General features: G+C 41.5%; 1 protein-coding gene across 1 annotated transcript; it reads left to right on the forward strand.

Annotated features, from left to right (window-relative positions):
• The first annotated feature begins 4032 nt into the window (after positions 1-4032).
• LOC125887548 (zinc finger protein 135-like) lies at positions 4033-8828 on the forward strand. Its single transcript, XM_049574483.1, has 2 exons — positions 4033-4281; positions 6710-8828. Exons 1-2 carry the CDS (start codon positions 4089-4091, stop codon positions 7912-7914), a joined length of 1398 nt encoding a protein of 465 aa, XP_049430440.1. The 5' UTR covers positions 4033-4088; the 3' UTR covers positions 7915-8828.
• Positions 8829-14732: the final 5904 nt, after the last annotated feature.

Consider the following 14732-nt stretch of genomic DNA (forward strand, 5'->3'; position numbering starts at 1 on the left):
TATACATACACATACATATATGTGTATATATGTATGTATGTATGTGTATATTTATATATATATATATATATATATATATATATACAGTACAGGCCAAAAGTTTGGACACACCTTCTCATTCAATGCGTTTTCTTTATTTTCATGACTATTTACATTGTAGATTCTCACTGAAGGCATCAAAACTATGAATGAACACATGTGGAGTTATGTACTTAACAAAAAAGGTGAAATAACTGAAAACATGTTTTATATTCTAGTTTCTTCAAAATAGCCACCCTTTGCTCTGATTACTGCTTTGCACACTCTTGGCATTCTCTCCATGAGCTTCAAGAGGTAGTCACCTGAAATGGTTTTCCAACAGTCTTGAAGGAGTTCCCAGAGGTGTTTAGCACTTGTTGGCCCTTTGCCTTCACTCTGCGGTCCAGCTCACCCCAAACCATCTCGATTGGGTTCAGGTCCGGTGACTGTGGAGGCCAGGTCATCTGCCGCAGCACTCCATCACTCTCCTTCTGGGTCAGATAGCCCTTACACAGCCTGGAGGTGTGTTTGGGGTCATTGTCCTGTTGAAAAATAAATGATCGTCCAACTAAACGCAAACCGGATAGGATGGCATGTCGCTGCAGGATGCTGTGGTAGCCATGCTGGTTCAGTGTGCCTTCAATTTTGAATAAATCCCCAACCGTGTCACCAGCAAAACACCCCCACACCATCACACCTCCTCCTCCATGCTTCACAGTGGGAACCAGGCATGTGGAATCCATCCGTTCACCTTTTCTGCGTCTCACAAAGACACGGCGGTTGGAACCAAAGATCTCAAATTTGGACTCATCAGACCAAAGCACAGATTTCCACTGGTCTAATGTCCATTCCTTGTGTTTCTTGGCCCAAACAAATCTCTTCTGCTTGTTGCCTCTCCTTAGCAGTGGTTTCCTAGCAGCTATTTGACCATGAAGGCCTGATTCGCGCAGTCTCCTCTTAACAGTTGTTCTAGAGATGGGTCTGCTGCTAGAACTCCGTGTGGCATTCATCTGGTCTCTGATCTGAGCTGCTGTTAACTTGCGATTTCTGAGGCTGGTGACTCGGATGAACTTATCCTCAGAAGCAGAGGTGACTCTTGGTCTTCCTTTCCTGGGTCGGTGCTCATGTGTGCCAGTTTCGTTGTAGCGCTTGGTGGTTTTTGCGACTCCACTTGGGGACACATTTAAAGTTTTTGCAATTTTCCGGACTGACTGACCTTCATTTCTTAAAGTAATGATGGCCACTCGTTTTTCTTTAGTTAGCTGATTGTTTCTTGCCATAATATGAATTTTAACAGTTGTCCAATAGGGCTGTTGGCTGTGCATTAACCTGACTTCTGCACAACACAACTGATGGTCCCAACCCCATTGATAAAGCAAGAAATTCCACTAATTAACCCTGATAAGGCACACCTGTGAAGTGGAAACCATTTCAGGTGACTACCTCTTGAAGCTCATGGAGAGAATGCCAAGAGTGTGCAAAGCAGTAATCAGAGCAAAGGGTGGCTATTTTGAAGAAACTAGAATATAAAACATGTTTTCAGTTATTTCACCTTTTTTGTTAAGTACATAACTCCACATGTGTTCATTCATAGTTTTGATGCCTTCAGTGAGAATCTACAATGTAAATAGTCATGAAAATAAAGAAAACGCATTGAATGAGAAGGTGTGTCCAAACTTTTGGCCTGTACTGTATATATATATATATATATATATATATATATATATATATATATATAAATAAAATCTACAAATTACACATTTAAACGTTCCCAAATACAAAAGAATGTACCCTGGGATTTCTATAAATTAATAGGTGATTTCCTGCTCTTTTAACAAAATCCTAAAATGACTGAGTTGATTTTTTCCACCTGGACCTGTATGGTCCACCATCTCTCCTCTAATCATCACGCTGTAACCTGTGACAGGCTGTTATGCTACCATAACTACTGCACATTAACATATAAGCATCGCATAGGTTGACATTACCAAAGGTTTATGACAAAATCACTTGACGGCGCCGACCTCCATGTGCACATGGCGAGAGAGAAGAGGGAGAGACCCCATGCTGCTGCCAGAGGAGCCGCTGAATGAGTTCCCTCTAAGCTGTAAGTCACTAAAAGGGTCTGAGAAGTCCAAGGCTGTTCATCAAACATTCAGGATGCCACAGTTTATTCCACACTACTGAAGTTGCTCCTCTTTTTGGAACCACCGCAGAGTTGGTAATAAGTTTGCTTCCAGTCATGCTTGTTGTTGCCATGGGTAACAGCATGACATCAATATGTCAACAAGTCGAAATATCGCGAGTACCACCATATGAATTTTTCATATCATATTAAAAATTCTACCGGTATTAGCATGAATGAGATGATATGGCACACCCATAGTGTTTAATTACAAAAAAAAAAACAAAACAAAGTTTATCAGCTTAATCATTAGATATCTTTTCTTTGTATTCTACAGTGAAAAGGAGCTTGATTTGATGGATCCACTGAAGGTTAGTTTTCTTTTTTATACACAAATGAGCTTTATTCTATTGTAGTGCTCTCAGCTTTGAAACAGAAAATGTACCCATAAACTCAGAACATTCCCCTGGGTGCTGTCAGTGTCAACTACAACATACTGTATTTCACCATTCAGTGTATATGGAGCAGCTCCATACTTTATACCGTAGGACAAGGGTCAGCAACCTTTACTATGAAAAGAGACATTTTTGGCCAAATAACTAAAAAAAAATCTGTCTGGAGCTGCAAAACCTATTTGAACCTCATAATAAAGGTAACACAGCTTTTTAGGTTGAATTTATCCTATCAACATTTCTACCAGATATAATGAGCATTCATTAATATTTTTAGCACAAGGTAGCTATTCTGCAGTGGACTATTTTTGATTATTTGGTACCTAAACTTTGCAGTGTTGCCAGCGAAAGCAAACAGATTTGACCACACACTATTGCATTCTAGGGTTGCAGCAATATACTGGTTTCAAGGAATACCATAATATTAAAATCGATGATTATCGCACCATGTGCATTTGTTTATCTACGATATTGCAAACAGTGCAACTTTATTTTAGTTATTTTCAAAAGGGAGAATTTTTACACTTACTTCCACTGAAAATAGTTTTAAGTTTCAATTACAGGAATTAAACAATTATTTAACCAAAAGTAACCCTTCCATTGGATTTCTTTAAAGGTCATTCTGACTGATAATAATAATTCTATAATACCATGATACTGTGAAACCACGATATTTTCTAAGGCGGTTATCGTACTGTGAAAATCTCATACCATTACAGCCCTATTTAATCCTCTATTTTCCCATGAGACTTTTGCCTTTTTAGATTTGGAATCCACTGCTAGCCTAGCCAGGGAGACTCAATACTACTGTAGCCATTGCTAGTGATGGTATTAGATAAAAAGGTGCCAGGCCACAGACATATAACGAACATTTTAGATGATGAAATGTTCCATGAAACATTTTCTTAAAAGTCTAGGCTGCGGTTTACAGTTGTAGAATATTTAGCCCCACAATGAAAATTAAAATGTAAGGGGAAAAAAACTGATTCTTTTCCATATAATTTTGTGTCAAAGCTACTGGGAGCTACTGTAAAGGGGCTAAAGAGTCATATGCAGCTCTGGAGCCTTCCTATGACATCACAGATTTGAGTTTTAGCATGATTTCTTGGATTTGGGAGAGAGCTGTTTATACTGTTTATACATTTTTGGACTGTCTTAAACCATCAGAATACCATGTATGAATTTTGAAATGGACGCAACCCCCCTTTAAACAAATAGGGGTTGTGTTGTAGCCCCAGTATGTCTTAAAATAACCTCAGTGTACAGTGTATTGTTATTAAATTAAATTTAAAAAAAAAAATCCCGCACAGAAGAAATATTTTGAAACATAATCTGTCCACCTGTGCAGACTTAAACGTGTTTCACGAAGTTAACATTACTGAAGATTAAAATTTTATTGTGGAAGATTGGGGCCGGAAGTCGCGCTTGACAAATCACGGAAGGAAGTGGTTTTGTTTTAGCTGCAGACAGAGACAGCGAGTTTGTCTTTAAACATGTCTAAAGTGGAACTGTTGAGATCGTTGGTGTGTGAGCGTCTAACTGCTGCTGCTGAAGAAATATTTGGACTGGTGGAAAGAACCATAGCAGAGTATGAAGAGGAACTTTGTCGGTCAAATCAGGAGAACGAGCGACAGCGGAAACTACTGGACGCTGTTTTAAAACCTCAAGTTCGGGTGCACAGAGCAGGTTAGTCATATTTACACGCTGTTTAGATAACATTGCACCTTCGTTTACTCCAGAGGCATCTGTTCAGATGGAACAACAAAACACGTAGCCAGTGGTTAGAATGTACATAACTGACGATTCAACTTCTCTTCTTAGTAACATTAACGATACATTGGTAGCCACTGTAACTGCAGGCACTGTAGCCAAACCGCATATTCAGGTTTGACGTGTTGATCCCACAGAGCTCACGTGTGTGTACTGTACTGGGTGTACTGCGAAACTGAATTGCCTTGCCTAAAGGATAAATAAAGTTGCCCATGAGGTCTGTCAGCAGTGCTGGACTGAGGACACTTGGCGCCCTGGGCAAGCTTACCCTTTCCCAAGCACCCCCCACCGTGGGGCCCAAGGTGGCTGATTATTGCCCCTTTTACACTGCCTGTTCAAGGTAGGAATATCACGCTATTATCCCACCTCATTCTCCCGTATAAACGATATGTTAGCAAACTGTGGGGACAGTTGCCTTTCCTCTGAGCAGGGAACAGAGGTAGTAACAACACTAGAGCAGCTAATCCAAGAACAAGAACAGCGGTTGAAAACGTCCTTAATTGGGGAAAAATCAAGGTCCAGGAGCTCCTTACTCTCCGAGCAGAGGAAGAGATCAGCTGTCATATAAAAGGGATGGTAAATGGTCGTTATTGTCATGTTAATGCAATTGTTCTTGTTAATAAAGCAATGTCAACACATATGTTATATGTCACACTAGAGGCTGACGCTGTTGTGTTACATGTCACGCCCGTCGCACTTCCTTTGTGTCTGTGATGGCAGCATGCTGTCTAAAATCACACACTTGAGTGGAATGATGCCACCATTGTTTGGTTCTGTGTAAAAATGCAAAGGAGGCATAAAGCGGAGACTTCACAGCAGCTCTGTAGCACCATCTCTGTGTAAAAAGGGCTGATGTCTCCTTTGGGAAGGTCTGCCACTGTCTGTTAGAAGTACCTGCTCCTCCACTTCATGTGATTTTTTTTTTTCTTTTGGCTGATTTACCAGTGAGCCATGTTAAGACTACACACTGATCACTTGTCCATCAAACACATGTAAACTGGGGCGTCAGTGGCTTAGTAGTAGAGCACCCCCCCCCCACACACACACACACACACCTAACTATCCTATCAATTAAAGGCAAAAAATGCCCTAAAAAAAAGAACACATGTAAATTATCTCCCTTTGCTTGTGCATTTCCTTCATTGTTAAGCTAATATTTTCTCTGACGTGGATAACTGTCAACAGGCAGTAAGCTGGTTGACCTCACTGAGTGTTTCAGCTGAATCTAACAGCTGCTCTGCATTCCTCTGAAAGACCTTGGTGAGGTGCTGTTTCTTCTCATTTTGTTTCTTCAGTTTGTTTCCCAATTTCCAGACATTTTTGGCCACTGTTCTTCTTTGAGTTAGCTGCTAACTCTCCCGCAGAGGGTCGCACACATATTACGTTGTCAAAATGTCACACCAGTGCTGCTCATGATCTCATCCTGCCAAGTGGCAGCTTAAAGGTAACAACTCTGTCCTGTTAAAGTCCCGTTTCTACACAACACTTTGAGTATATTACCTTTGGAAGCAAAAGTAACCCTTCAGACATGGTACCCAAACCCTAGATCCGTTCAGCGTTCCCACCACAAACAGTGCTCTTAAATGTAGGCAGGGTTGTTGTCAGTCACTGCTCCGTCCACCACTCGCTGTATTTCCTCATTACCGGTGACACAGATGGAAGTCTGCATCTCATTTATCGTCCACAGCACAGGGCTGCACGCTGACATTTTCAGAACAAAACAGGACAGGCTGCAATGAGAGTTTCTCTCCATGGGATATTTGTGCATTTTAGTGCATTTAGTCCTTCTCAGACAAGCACTGGGGTTTAGTGTTGCTGGAGCCCACAGGAACCACACTCTACGACGCTTTTTTTTTCTCAAAGTGAGGATTAGAATATATGCAGTTTACATAATCCAGTCGAAATTAATATATATTTTAAACACCTAAAGATCCACTCATTACTAAAAGTGTATGTCATCCAAGAGAGAAACACTGCTTCGGTACTGTTACTATCTCAAATGCCAGCTTAAAGGCAAGGCAGCTCTTTCCCCCCAATCCATGATCGTACCGATTATACATAACAGTGAGACAGCATATCAGCGATATTCCCACATTCAGTAGGCAGTGTAAAAGGGGCCTCTCTCTCTCTGTCTCTCTCTCTCTCTCAATAATATGATTAAGTTAAGGCAACTACACCCACGTGGTTAAGGTTAGAGAGTGATTGTGATAATAGTAAATATACTGTAAACACAAATTTTCAGTCTGAGATAACATCATAACACCATTGCTACATTCTGCTATGTTGCACATATAATCACGTTTTTTCCCCAGAAGTCTCTGTATTCATTTGTCTGTTATTCTAGTTGTATCTGCAGACGTTCAGCAGGACCCAGAGTCACCACACATTAAAGAAGATCAGACGCAACTCTGCAGCAGATGGGAGGGAGAGCAGCTTCATGGACCTGTCCCTGTGAAGAGTAAAGATGATGAAGAAGAAGCTCAATCCTCACAGCTTCATCAAAGAGAAATTGATGAGAATGGAGAAGAGGCAGAGGTTTCAGCCTGTAGCTCAGCTCAACAGATGGAAACAGAGAGTGATGGGGAGAACTGTGGAGGACCAGATGCAACCAGGAGCTTAGATCCAGATGGTTCTTTACAACCAGCTAATGATGATGAGACTCCAGACTCTTCCAAACAAGCCGACACTGTGAAATTAAAGGAGGCCCAGACAGGTGTATCTGTCAATCAACAAGCTGTAAATGTCAGAACTTATGACTCTTTTGAGCCTGAGGCTGAAAACAGTGCTGATGACTTGAAGAAAACAAGGAAACTTCAGTCAGAGTTGAGAAAACTGACAAACAAGGGCATTCCTGCAGGGGGTAGAGAATGTAACACTGGCAAGAAGTCTCTCAGCTGCTCTGAGTGTGGTAAAACATTTGAACCCAAGACCTGCGGTCCTCCAGGAGTGAAACCATTTGTTTGCTCAGTTTGTGTCCAAAGATCCACACAGAGTGCACATTTCATCACACAGAAGAGAACTCATTCAAGGGAAAAAACCTTTAAATGTTCGGTCTGTAACAAACAATTTAGCTATAAGTGTGATGCTGTGAGACATATCAGGATTCACACAGGAGAGAAACCCTTTAGCTGCTCAGTCTGTGATAAAAGATTCACACAGAGCACAGGTTTGGACACACACATGAGAATCCACACAGGAGAGAAGCCATTCAGCTGCTCACTCTGTCCCAAACGCTTCACCCGGAGTGGTATCCTGGCCAGACACATGAGAGTTCATACAGGAGAAAAACCATACTGCTGCTCAGTGTGTAATACAAGTTTTAGTCTGAGTCAGTCCTTGTTAAAACACATGAGGATCCATACAGGAGAGAAACCATTCAGCTGCTCAGTTTGTGATAAAACATTTACACAAAAAGGACATCTGACACAACACATGACAATCCACACAGGGGAGAAATCATTCAGTTGCTGTGTTTGTGGTAGAAAATTCACCAGACAGTCGCGTGTGAAAAATCACAAATGTGTCACAAAGAGCTACAGCAGTAAATAAGACTGCGACTGGCCTACTATCTGCCCAAAATGGGTTTAGTCATTGACAGGGCTCGGTACTCAATATCTTTTAGGTATCACCTGAAATAACCCGGTACCAAATAGCATGAAAACATCTCCTTTACGCCCTGGAAGTCGCGACATCCCGCCTCCTCGCCAGATCTGCAGACTTTGTGTTGTAGAGCTCTATAGAGCCTCTATCCCTCCGGTGAATGGTCAGTTTAATGTCTGTCTAGTAGACACGTGCTACATAGCTGCAGCTAATATCTAACACCATGCAAACTGTTGAGTAATAATATTAGCCATGTGATGCTAGCCCTGTGTGTACAGCTAGGTGGACTTTAATAACTTTACCTTGCACAGAGCTCACCCTGAGTTTAGCATAGATGTGCTGTATGTGGGAGCTAGATCAAATGAATGACGCATAATTGGTATGTTACAATTTCAACACAAGTAGCCCAATAGTCATACTGGTTCAAATAAACCATTTTCCCAGTTTGTTGAGCAAGACTTTTGTGTTAAAGGAATCAAAGGCCTGTCCCATACAGACACCTGTCCCAAATATACACTGGTTGAGTTCAGTGATCAAAGCAAAAAATAGCCCGGGCTATTAGTTGAAGTTTTATGGGAAACTACACGCCACTCTGTTCACATTAATGGGTATCACACGATGTACTCTACTGATATTGATATTACTTTAAAGGTACTGGTATTAGTACTGATAATATAGCCAGTCATAGTGGTTGAGGTAGAAACAACGTGAATGTATTTGAAATACGTCCTTACACACTGTTTGTGCTACCAGGGCAAAGGGCAGGAAAGTAGCCTAGTAAATGACTGATGGGGTCTATCTGACTGAAATGGGGCATTTATGATAACAGAAGCTGATTATCAGTGTGTGGATTATTTTTCCAATAAAATATGGTCTTTTTTCTTAGTTGTCATCTCAAAGGTGTCTCATTATTGTGTATACATACGTACGTACGTCCATCTCATTTTTGTGAATGTGGTATCTCAAGAACGCCTCAAGTTAATTTCTTCAAATTTGGCAAAAATGTCCACTTGGGCTCAATGATAAACTGATTAGATTTTGGTGGTCAAAGGTCAGACATCAAGGTTACTTTGACCTTGTCTGTCTCATTCTTGTGAATGTGATATCTCAAAAACACCTTGAGGGAATTTCTATAAATTTTGTTGTCAAAGGTCAAGGTGAATGTGACCTCAAAAAATATGATTTTGGCCATAACTCAAAAATACATGCTAATTATGACAAAGCTGGACACCAGTGTCTAATAGTATATAATGATATGACATTTTATATCTAAAAGGTCAAAGGTCAACTTCACTGTGACATCATAATGTTCTGCAAAAATACTTTTCTGACCATTATTCAATGTCATATCTCAGGAACAGAAGGGGAGATACTTGGTCAGATGCTGAATTGGTGACACTAATCTTGGGTGTCCACCTTGAAACTGTGTTGATAAAGTTGATGCATTCATGTTTTCACAGACATGGAGTTAAACTGTAAGAGAAACTTGACTGGTATGCAGAGGCATACAACCATGCAGTGCTAATTCTAATTTTATTAAAAAAACATTTTTTAAATTTGATCATACAAGAACTTAATAAAACCATTAACTAGTTTTGTAGGGGAAAGAATGATACCACATCAGTGATAGTGAGATTGATCTGTTTTTGTCCTTAACAAGATAGTCCTAGCCAATCCTTACTATCTTTGACACCAAATCAAGTGGGCCACTTCAAAAAATGACTGAACCCAAATGAAAGGAGGCTCGATAAAACTGCAGAGCTTTTAATAAGGTGCGTTTCGACACTACTGCGTCTCCTTCAGAGTCAAACAGGTATTGATAGAACAATGGCAGTAAAATACACACATCCTGAAACCAAACGGTCTCTCATTGGAAAATGAGGATGAGGGGAAATTAACCAATCCTGTTGAGGCACTTATCAGACAGAGGGTGTAAAGAATCAGCAATCCAAAACAGAAAACACACCCAAAAAGAATAATGAAAAAAACAATAAAAATAAGCATTGGATAAGCCTACGGTGGGGTATCTCCTTTATCCAATATCTCTGCCAATATCTCTCTTTCAACGATGCTGCGCTTTAGCCAATCACAATTGAGGGGGCGGGCCGAGACGTGCAGGTGTCCCCAGGAAATGTGTACCTACAGAAACAGCAAGCTCCGCGTCCATGGCGACCGCTCCACCCAAAACACCATCTCGTCAACGTGAAAAAAATATTTTTTCCAGTGGATGTCTGAGTTACAACATGATTGAGCTAACTGGAGTAGTTTCATGTCGTATCCAACAACAGGAGGCCTTTAACAGATGATGTCCTGATGTTAGCTTTGCTGCTGCTGTTAGCTGTCCCGTCAGCTGCAGCCGCTGATGCTTTCTAGACATCGTGATTTCCCAAAACTGAATAAATACCACACATAGCAACACAAAACTGCTTTGCTAGCTCAATCATGTTGTGACTAAGATATCTGCTGGAAAAAATATTTTTTTCACGGAACGTTTATTGAGGTACTGAGTTACTACAGACACCGCTAACAGCTAACGGTTAGCCCAGCTAATCTACGATAACCATGTTATTAATTACAAAACGTGCACACAGAAATGGTAATGTTTGTTCAGTCATTGTGTTTATAGACTTTACAAACACAAACATCACATTAGTCTAAACGGTGATATAGTGACATGAAAAATGTGATATATATATATATATATATATATATATATATATATATATATATATATACATATATTTATAAATGTGTGTGTATATAGCTAAACTCTGCTGGTTTTCTACCTGGAAGAATTTGTAAACAACAAGGCGATTACCTGGGGGTACCACCGAAAGCGATCCCCGAGGCCCCTGCACTTCCGTTAGTCGAAAAACTATGGGCATTGCCTCCAGAGGTAAAGGAAAAAAAAAAAATCCAGCCTTATGTTCAGCTATCCTGGCTTTGAGAGGGCGTTTGGTCTATCCCACATAAACCTTCCGGCATGGACATTTCAGAATGTAAATAACATGGGTAGTGCTGCAGTTGATAAATGAATTAATTATGTACTTTTTCCCCATATGCAGATGACAGAAATATTTAGAGTCAGTTGAGTTTGAACAGTGGGTACAGTGACCACATCTATAAAAACCTAGAGGTGGGGAGGGCAACCACGTAGTCCTGGGAGAGGGGACACTGAAGACCATATGGACCAGTCTGTCTCTTAATGAGCGCACTCTTCTGAAAGAGACAAGAGGGGGTTCAGCACAGATCTGTTTAAGGGCAGGGTTGCTTTGTAAGACTAACTATCTTTGTTTCAATCCTTTTTATACCCCCAAAGTTAGGAATATCTGGCATTAAATGCAAGATAATACAGACACATATCTGGGATGCTGAGACCCCTCTATCTCTCTGCAAAGATAACGCTTGGTTTCTTTGTAACCTTGGTTCTCTGAGTACCGAGCAGTCTTGAGCCTGAGGAGATAACCTCCTCATTCAGAGAACCAAGGTTACAAAGTAACCGAACGTTCTCTATCGTATTGAGATTATCTCCCCACCCAGCTGTTATATCATAACTATGGAAACCCTTTAAGGCACACCGCAAGGGGCCCCAGGAGACAGAGCAGATGCAGGTACACAAGCCCTCCCCTGGTATTCGAATGAGATGTCCCCGCCACCAGGTGCATTAACAATAGAAAATACCCAATAGGTGTGTATATACGGAAAAAAAACAATGAACTTTGGTTCACCCCGTTAAAGGGTTTTTTTCTGGGGGGGAGTTTTTCCTTATCCACTATGAGGGTCCAAAGGACAGAGGGATGTTGTATGCTGTAAAGCTCTGTGAGGCAAATTGTGATTTGTGATATTGGGCTTTATAAATAAAATTGATTGATTGATTGAACTTTAAACAAATGTACAACATGTTGCACATTCAACGGATGCCCAGGCGCCAGACGCAACCATAAGCACAACCAACCAGTAGTATACAACATCACCCTGGCTGGGTGGCCAGTTCGGGGCCACCAGGATCAGCTACACCTCCTCATTCCAAACTCTCTGCAGCAAATACGGGAGGAGAGTTAACAGGGGAGAAGCATACAGCAGGCGTTGAGGTTTGGGTAGCCCAGACCCCCTTGCCTGTTGACATATGCTGCTGTCACTGTGCTGTTGGTTCTTACTAGCACGTGATGGCCTTGCAGACTCAGGAGAAAATGCTGGAGGGCCAGGTGAATGGCTCTCAGTTTTAGAGCATTGATATGCTGGCCCTTCCAGCTGGTGTTCCAGACCCCACTGGTGCCCCTGCCCTCATGAAGTGCACCCCAAGCCCTCCAGGCACGCATCTGTAGAGAGCACCTGGCAAAGCAGTGCTGGACCAAGTATACTCCCCCTCGAGATGTTCGCTCTTCCTACCACCACCCGAGGTCCGCACAAAGCTGCACTGCTGCTTGCAGTTGTTTCTGCAGACAGAGCCCCAGGCTGAAGAGATGCCTTTGGACTGGACGCATGTGTAGAAGAGCCAATAGTACCACTTGTATCGAGGCTGCCATAAGACCTGAGAGGCGGAACCACAGCTACCACGTGACCCTGGCACCCAGCTGAAAATGAGAGAGGCAGGTCCTGATTGTAACCTGCCTCTCATGTGATGGTATCACCAACCCAGCTCTGGCATCCAGCCACATGCCTAGAAACTGGGTGTCCTGTGCAGGCTGGAGACTGCAACAACACAGACAAATGATGGCGGCAGTGCTCCTCTGTCTGTGTACATGTTAGCCAGTCATCCAAATAATTCAGTATCCTGAGACCCTGCTGCCGCAGAGGCCCCAAAACCGCGTCCATGCACCTGGTGAAGGTGCAGGGTGTCAGCAAGATGCCGGAAGGGAGGACACCGAACTTGAAGGTTTTTCCCATGAAGGCACACCTGAGAAACCTCCTGTGCCCCTCTCAGAATGGAATTTAAAAATAGGCATCCTTGAGGTCGATGGTCGCAAACAAGTCACCTAGCTGGACAGTTTGCTTGACCTTAGACAAGGTCAACATTCTGCACCTCAGGGGCATGAAGAACTAATTCAGCCCCATGAGGTCTAAGACAGGCCTGAGTGTCCCATCCCACTTCAGAGCAAGTAAATAGCGGGAATAAGACCCTGCCCTCAGATCTTCTTCCTATACTTACCTGATAGCTGACTTCGCCATGAGAGTGGAGATCTCCCTGTGCTGGTGATCTGCAATAATGGAAAGCACAGCCACCCTCGTCAGAGGAGGAGTGCTCCAGACCCGTAAACAATACCCCTTGGTCATTGTTAAAACAATGCAGAGGTCTTTCTCCAGAGCCTCCCATGCCTGAAGACTGAAATCATGTCTAACAAGTGTATAAAACAGGTCAGGGCCCTGTTTCAGAAAGCAGGTTTAGTGAAAACTCTGACTTTGTTAAAATGAGATGAGAGAAACTTAGAGTTTTCCATTTCAGAGAGGTAACTTAAACTCTGAGCCAGTTACTGTGTTAACTGACACTGTGAACCCAACCTGTCATGTCAGATCTAGACATGCCGTTTCATTTCCTTACTGATTCAGTTTGTATCGAACCGCATTAATTAGTGAAGGTTTACTGTTTGTCAGAATCTAAATCCTGGTTAGATATTAGTTTGTTACTCAGGACTATCACAAAGTATCACCTCTATTCTCTATACACAGATATCTGCATATGTAGACGATCGACGACAGGTTCAAAAATTGAGTCACCCCCAGCTCAGAATCAAACCTTCACATGTCCATCTTTCTGCGAGTGGAAGTTCTTTTTCTTTTTTACAGATGACACTGTGACTCTTTTCACAAGACAGGTGTCAGTTTGTTCGATCCGACACTATAATGTTTAATGTACATAATGTGTAATTTTAGTATTAATTGTAAAAGTCAGTATAAATGAATAAATCTGTCTCTCATGATGTCATTGTTCACACAAATGGAACATAATATATAGAACATGATATATCTATAATATTAAAGATTGTTACTGTTTCTAAGTGAGTAGGATCATAATGCAGCTGCCGAATGAAGGTGAATTTTTTAATTTTTTTTTTCACATTTTCCATCATCAGTTGTTGTCTCCAGATTAAAGCTGGACAAATATATTTAAATTGTAATGTTGACTGTGGCCTAAATGATGAATTAATGGACAAATCTAAATAAATTTTTTTTTAAACTAATTGACATTTTTCCCCACTTTGACTCACAACTCTTTTTTTCTTTTAAGATAAAGGTGCATTATTATTGGCCTGTTGCCATGGTGAAACATTGTATTACAGCTCCAGTGATGAAGGCTCTTTTTCATTCAACACACACAAGCTTAACTCAGAGTGAACATACTTAGAGTTGATTGAATTGACTCTGATCAACTGTTTTCTATCTCAGGCTTCACCAACTCAGAGTTCAGGGTTAGACTCAGCGTTTGTTAACATGCTCTCTGAAACAGGCCCCAGGTCACTCTATTCGGTCAAATCCTGTCTGTTTCAGTTGTCTCAGATCAGTTTTTCTGACACAAGTTAAACATGCATCAGCAGACCTACATCATTTATGCATATCCTGCAAGGAGTATGGGTTCCAGTGAACGCACCCCATTTGGTCATGTTCCATTTGACTGAAAGAACAGCTGCTGTAGTTTATCTACCTGATATCACCAAGGACTGTAGCCAACATGACAGCTCCCAAAAAGTGAAACCAGAACATCTTGATAGCCCCGATATTTTGGCTTCATATTTGCACAGTGTAAGGAAGTCTGATAGTTCATTTTAAAG

The sequence above is a fragment of the Epinephelus fuscoguttatus genome, linkage group LG4 (genome assembly GCF_011397635.1).
Source record: "Epinephelus fuscoguttatus linkage group LG4, E.fuscoguttatus.final_Chr_v1".
Lineage (NCBI taxonomy): Eukaryota > Metazoa > Chordata > Actinopteri > Perciformes > Serranidae > Epinephelus > Epinephelus fuscoguttatus.

Bases quoted from the DNA above. Each gene is read 5' to 3' on its own strand.
- LOC125887548 (XM_049574483.1), top strand. From the start codon at position 4,089: ATGTCTAAAGTGGAACTGTTGAGATCGTTGGTGTGTGAGCGTCTAACT. The intron at 4,282-6,709 runs GTTAGTCATATT...CTGTTATTCTAG, and splicing joins AGTTCGGGTGCACAGAGCAG to TTGTATCTGCAGACGTTCAG.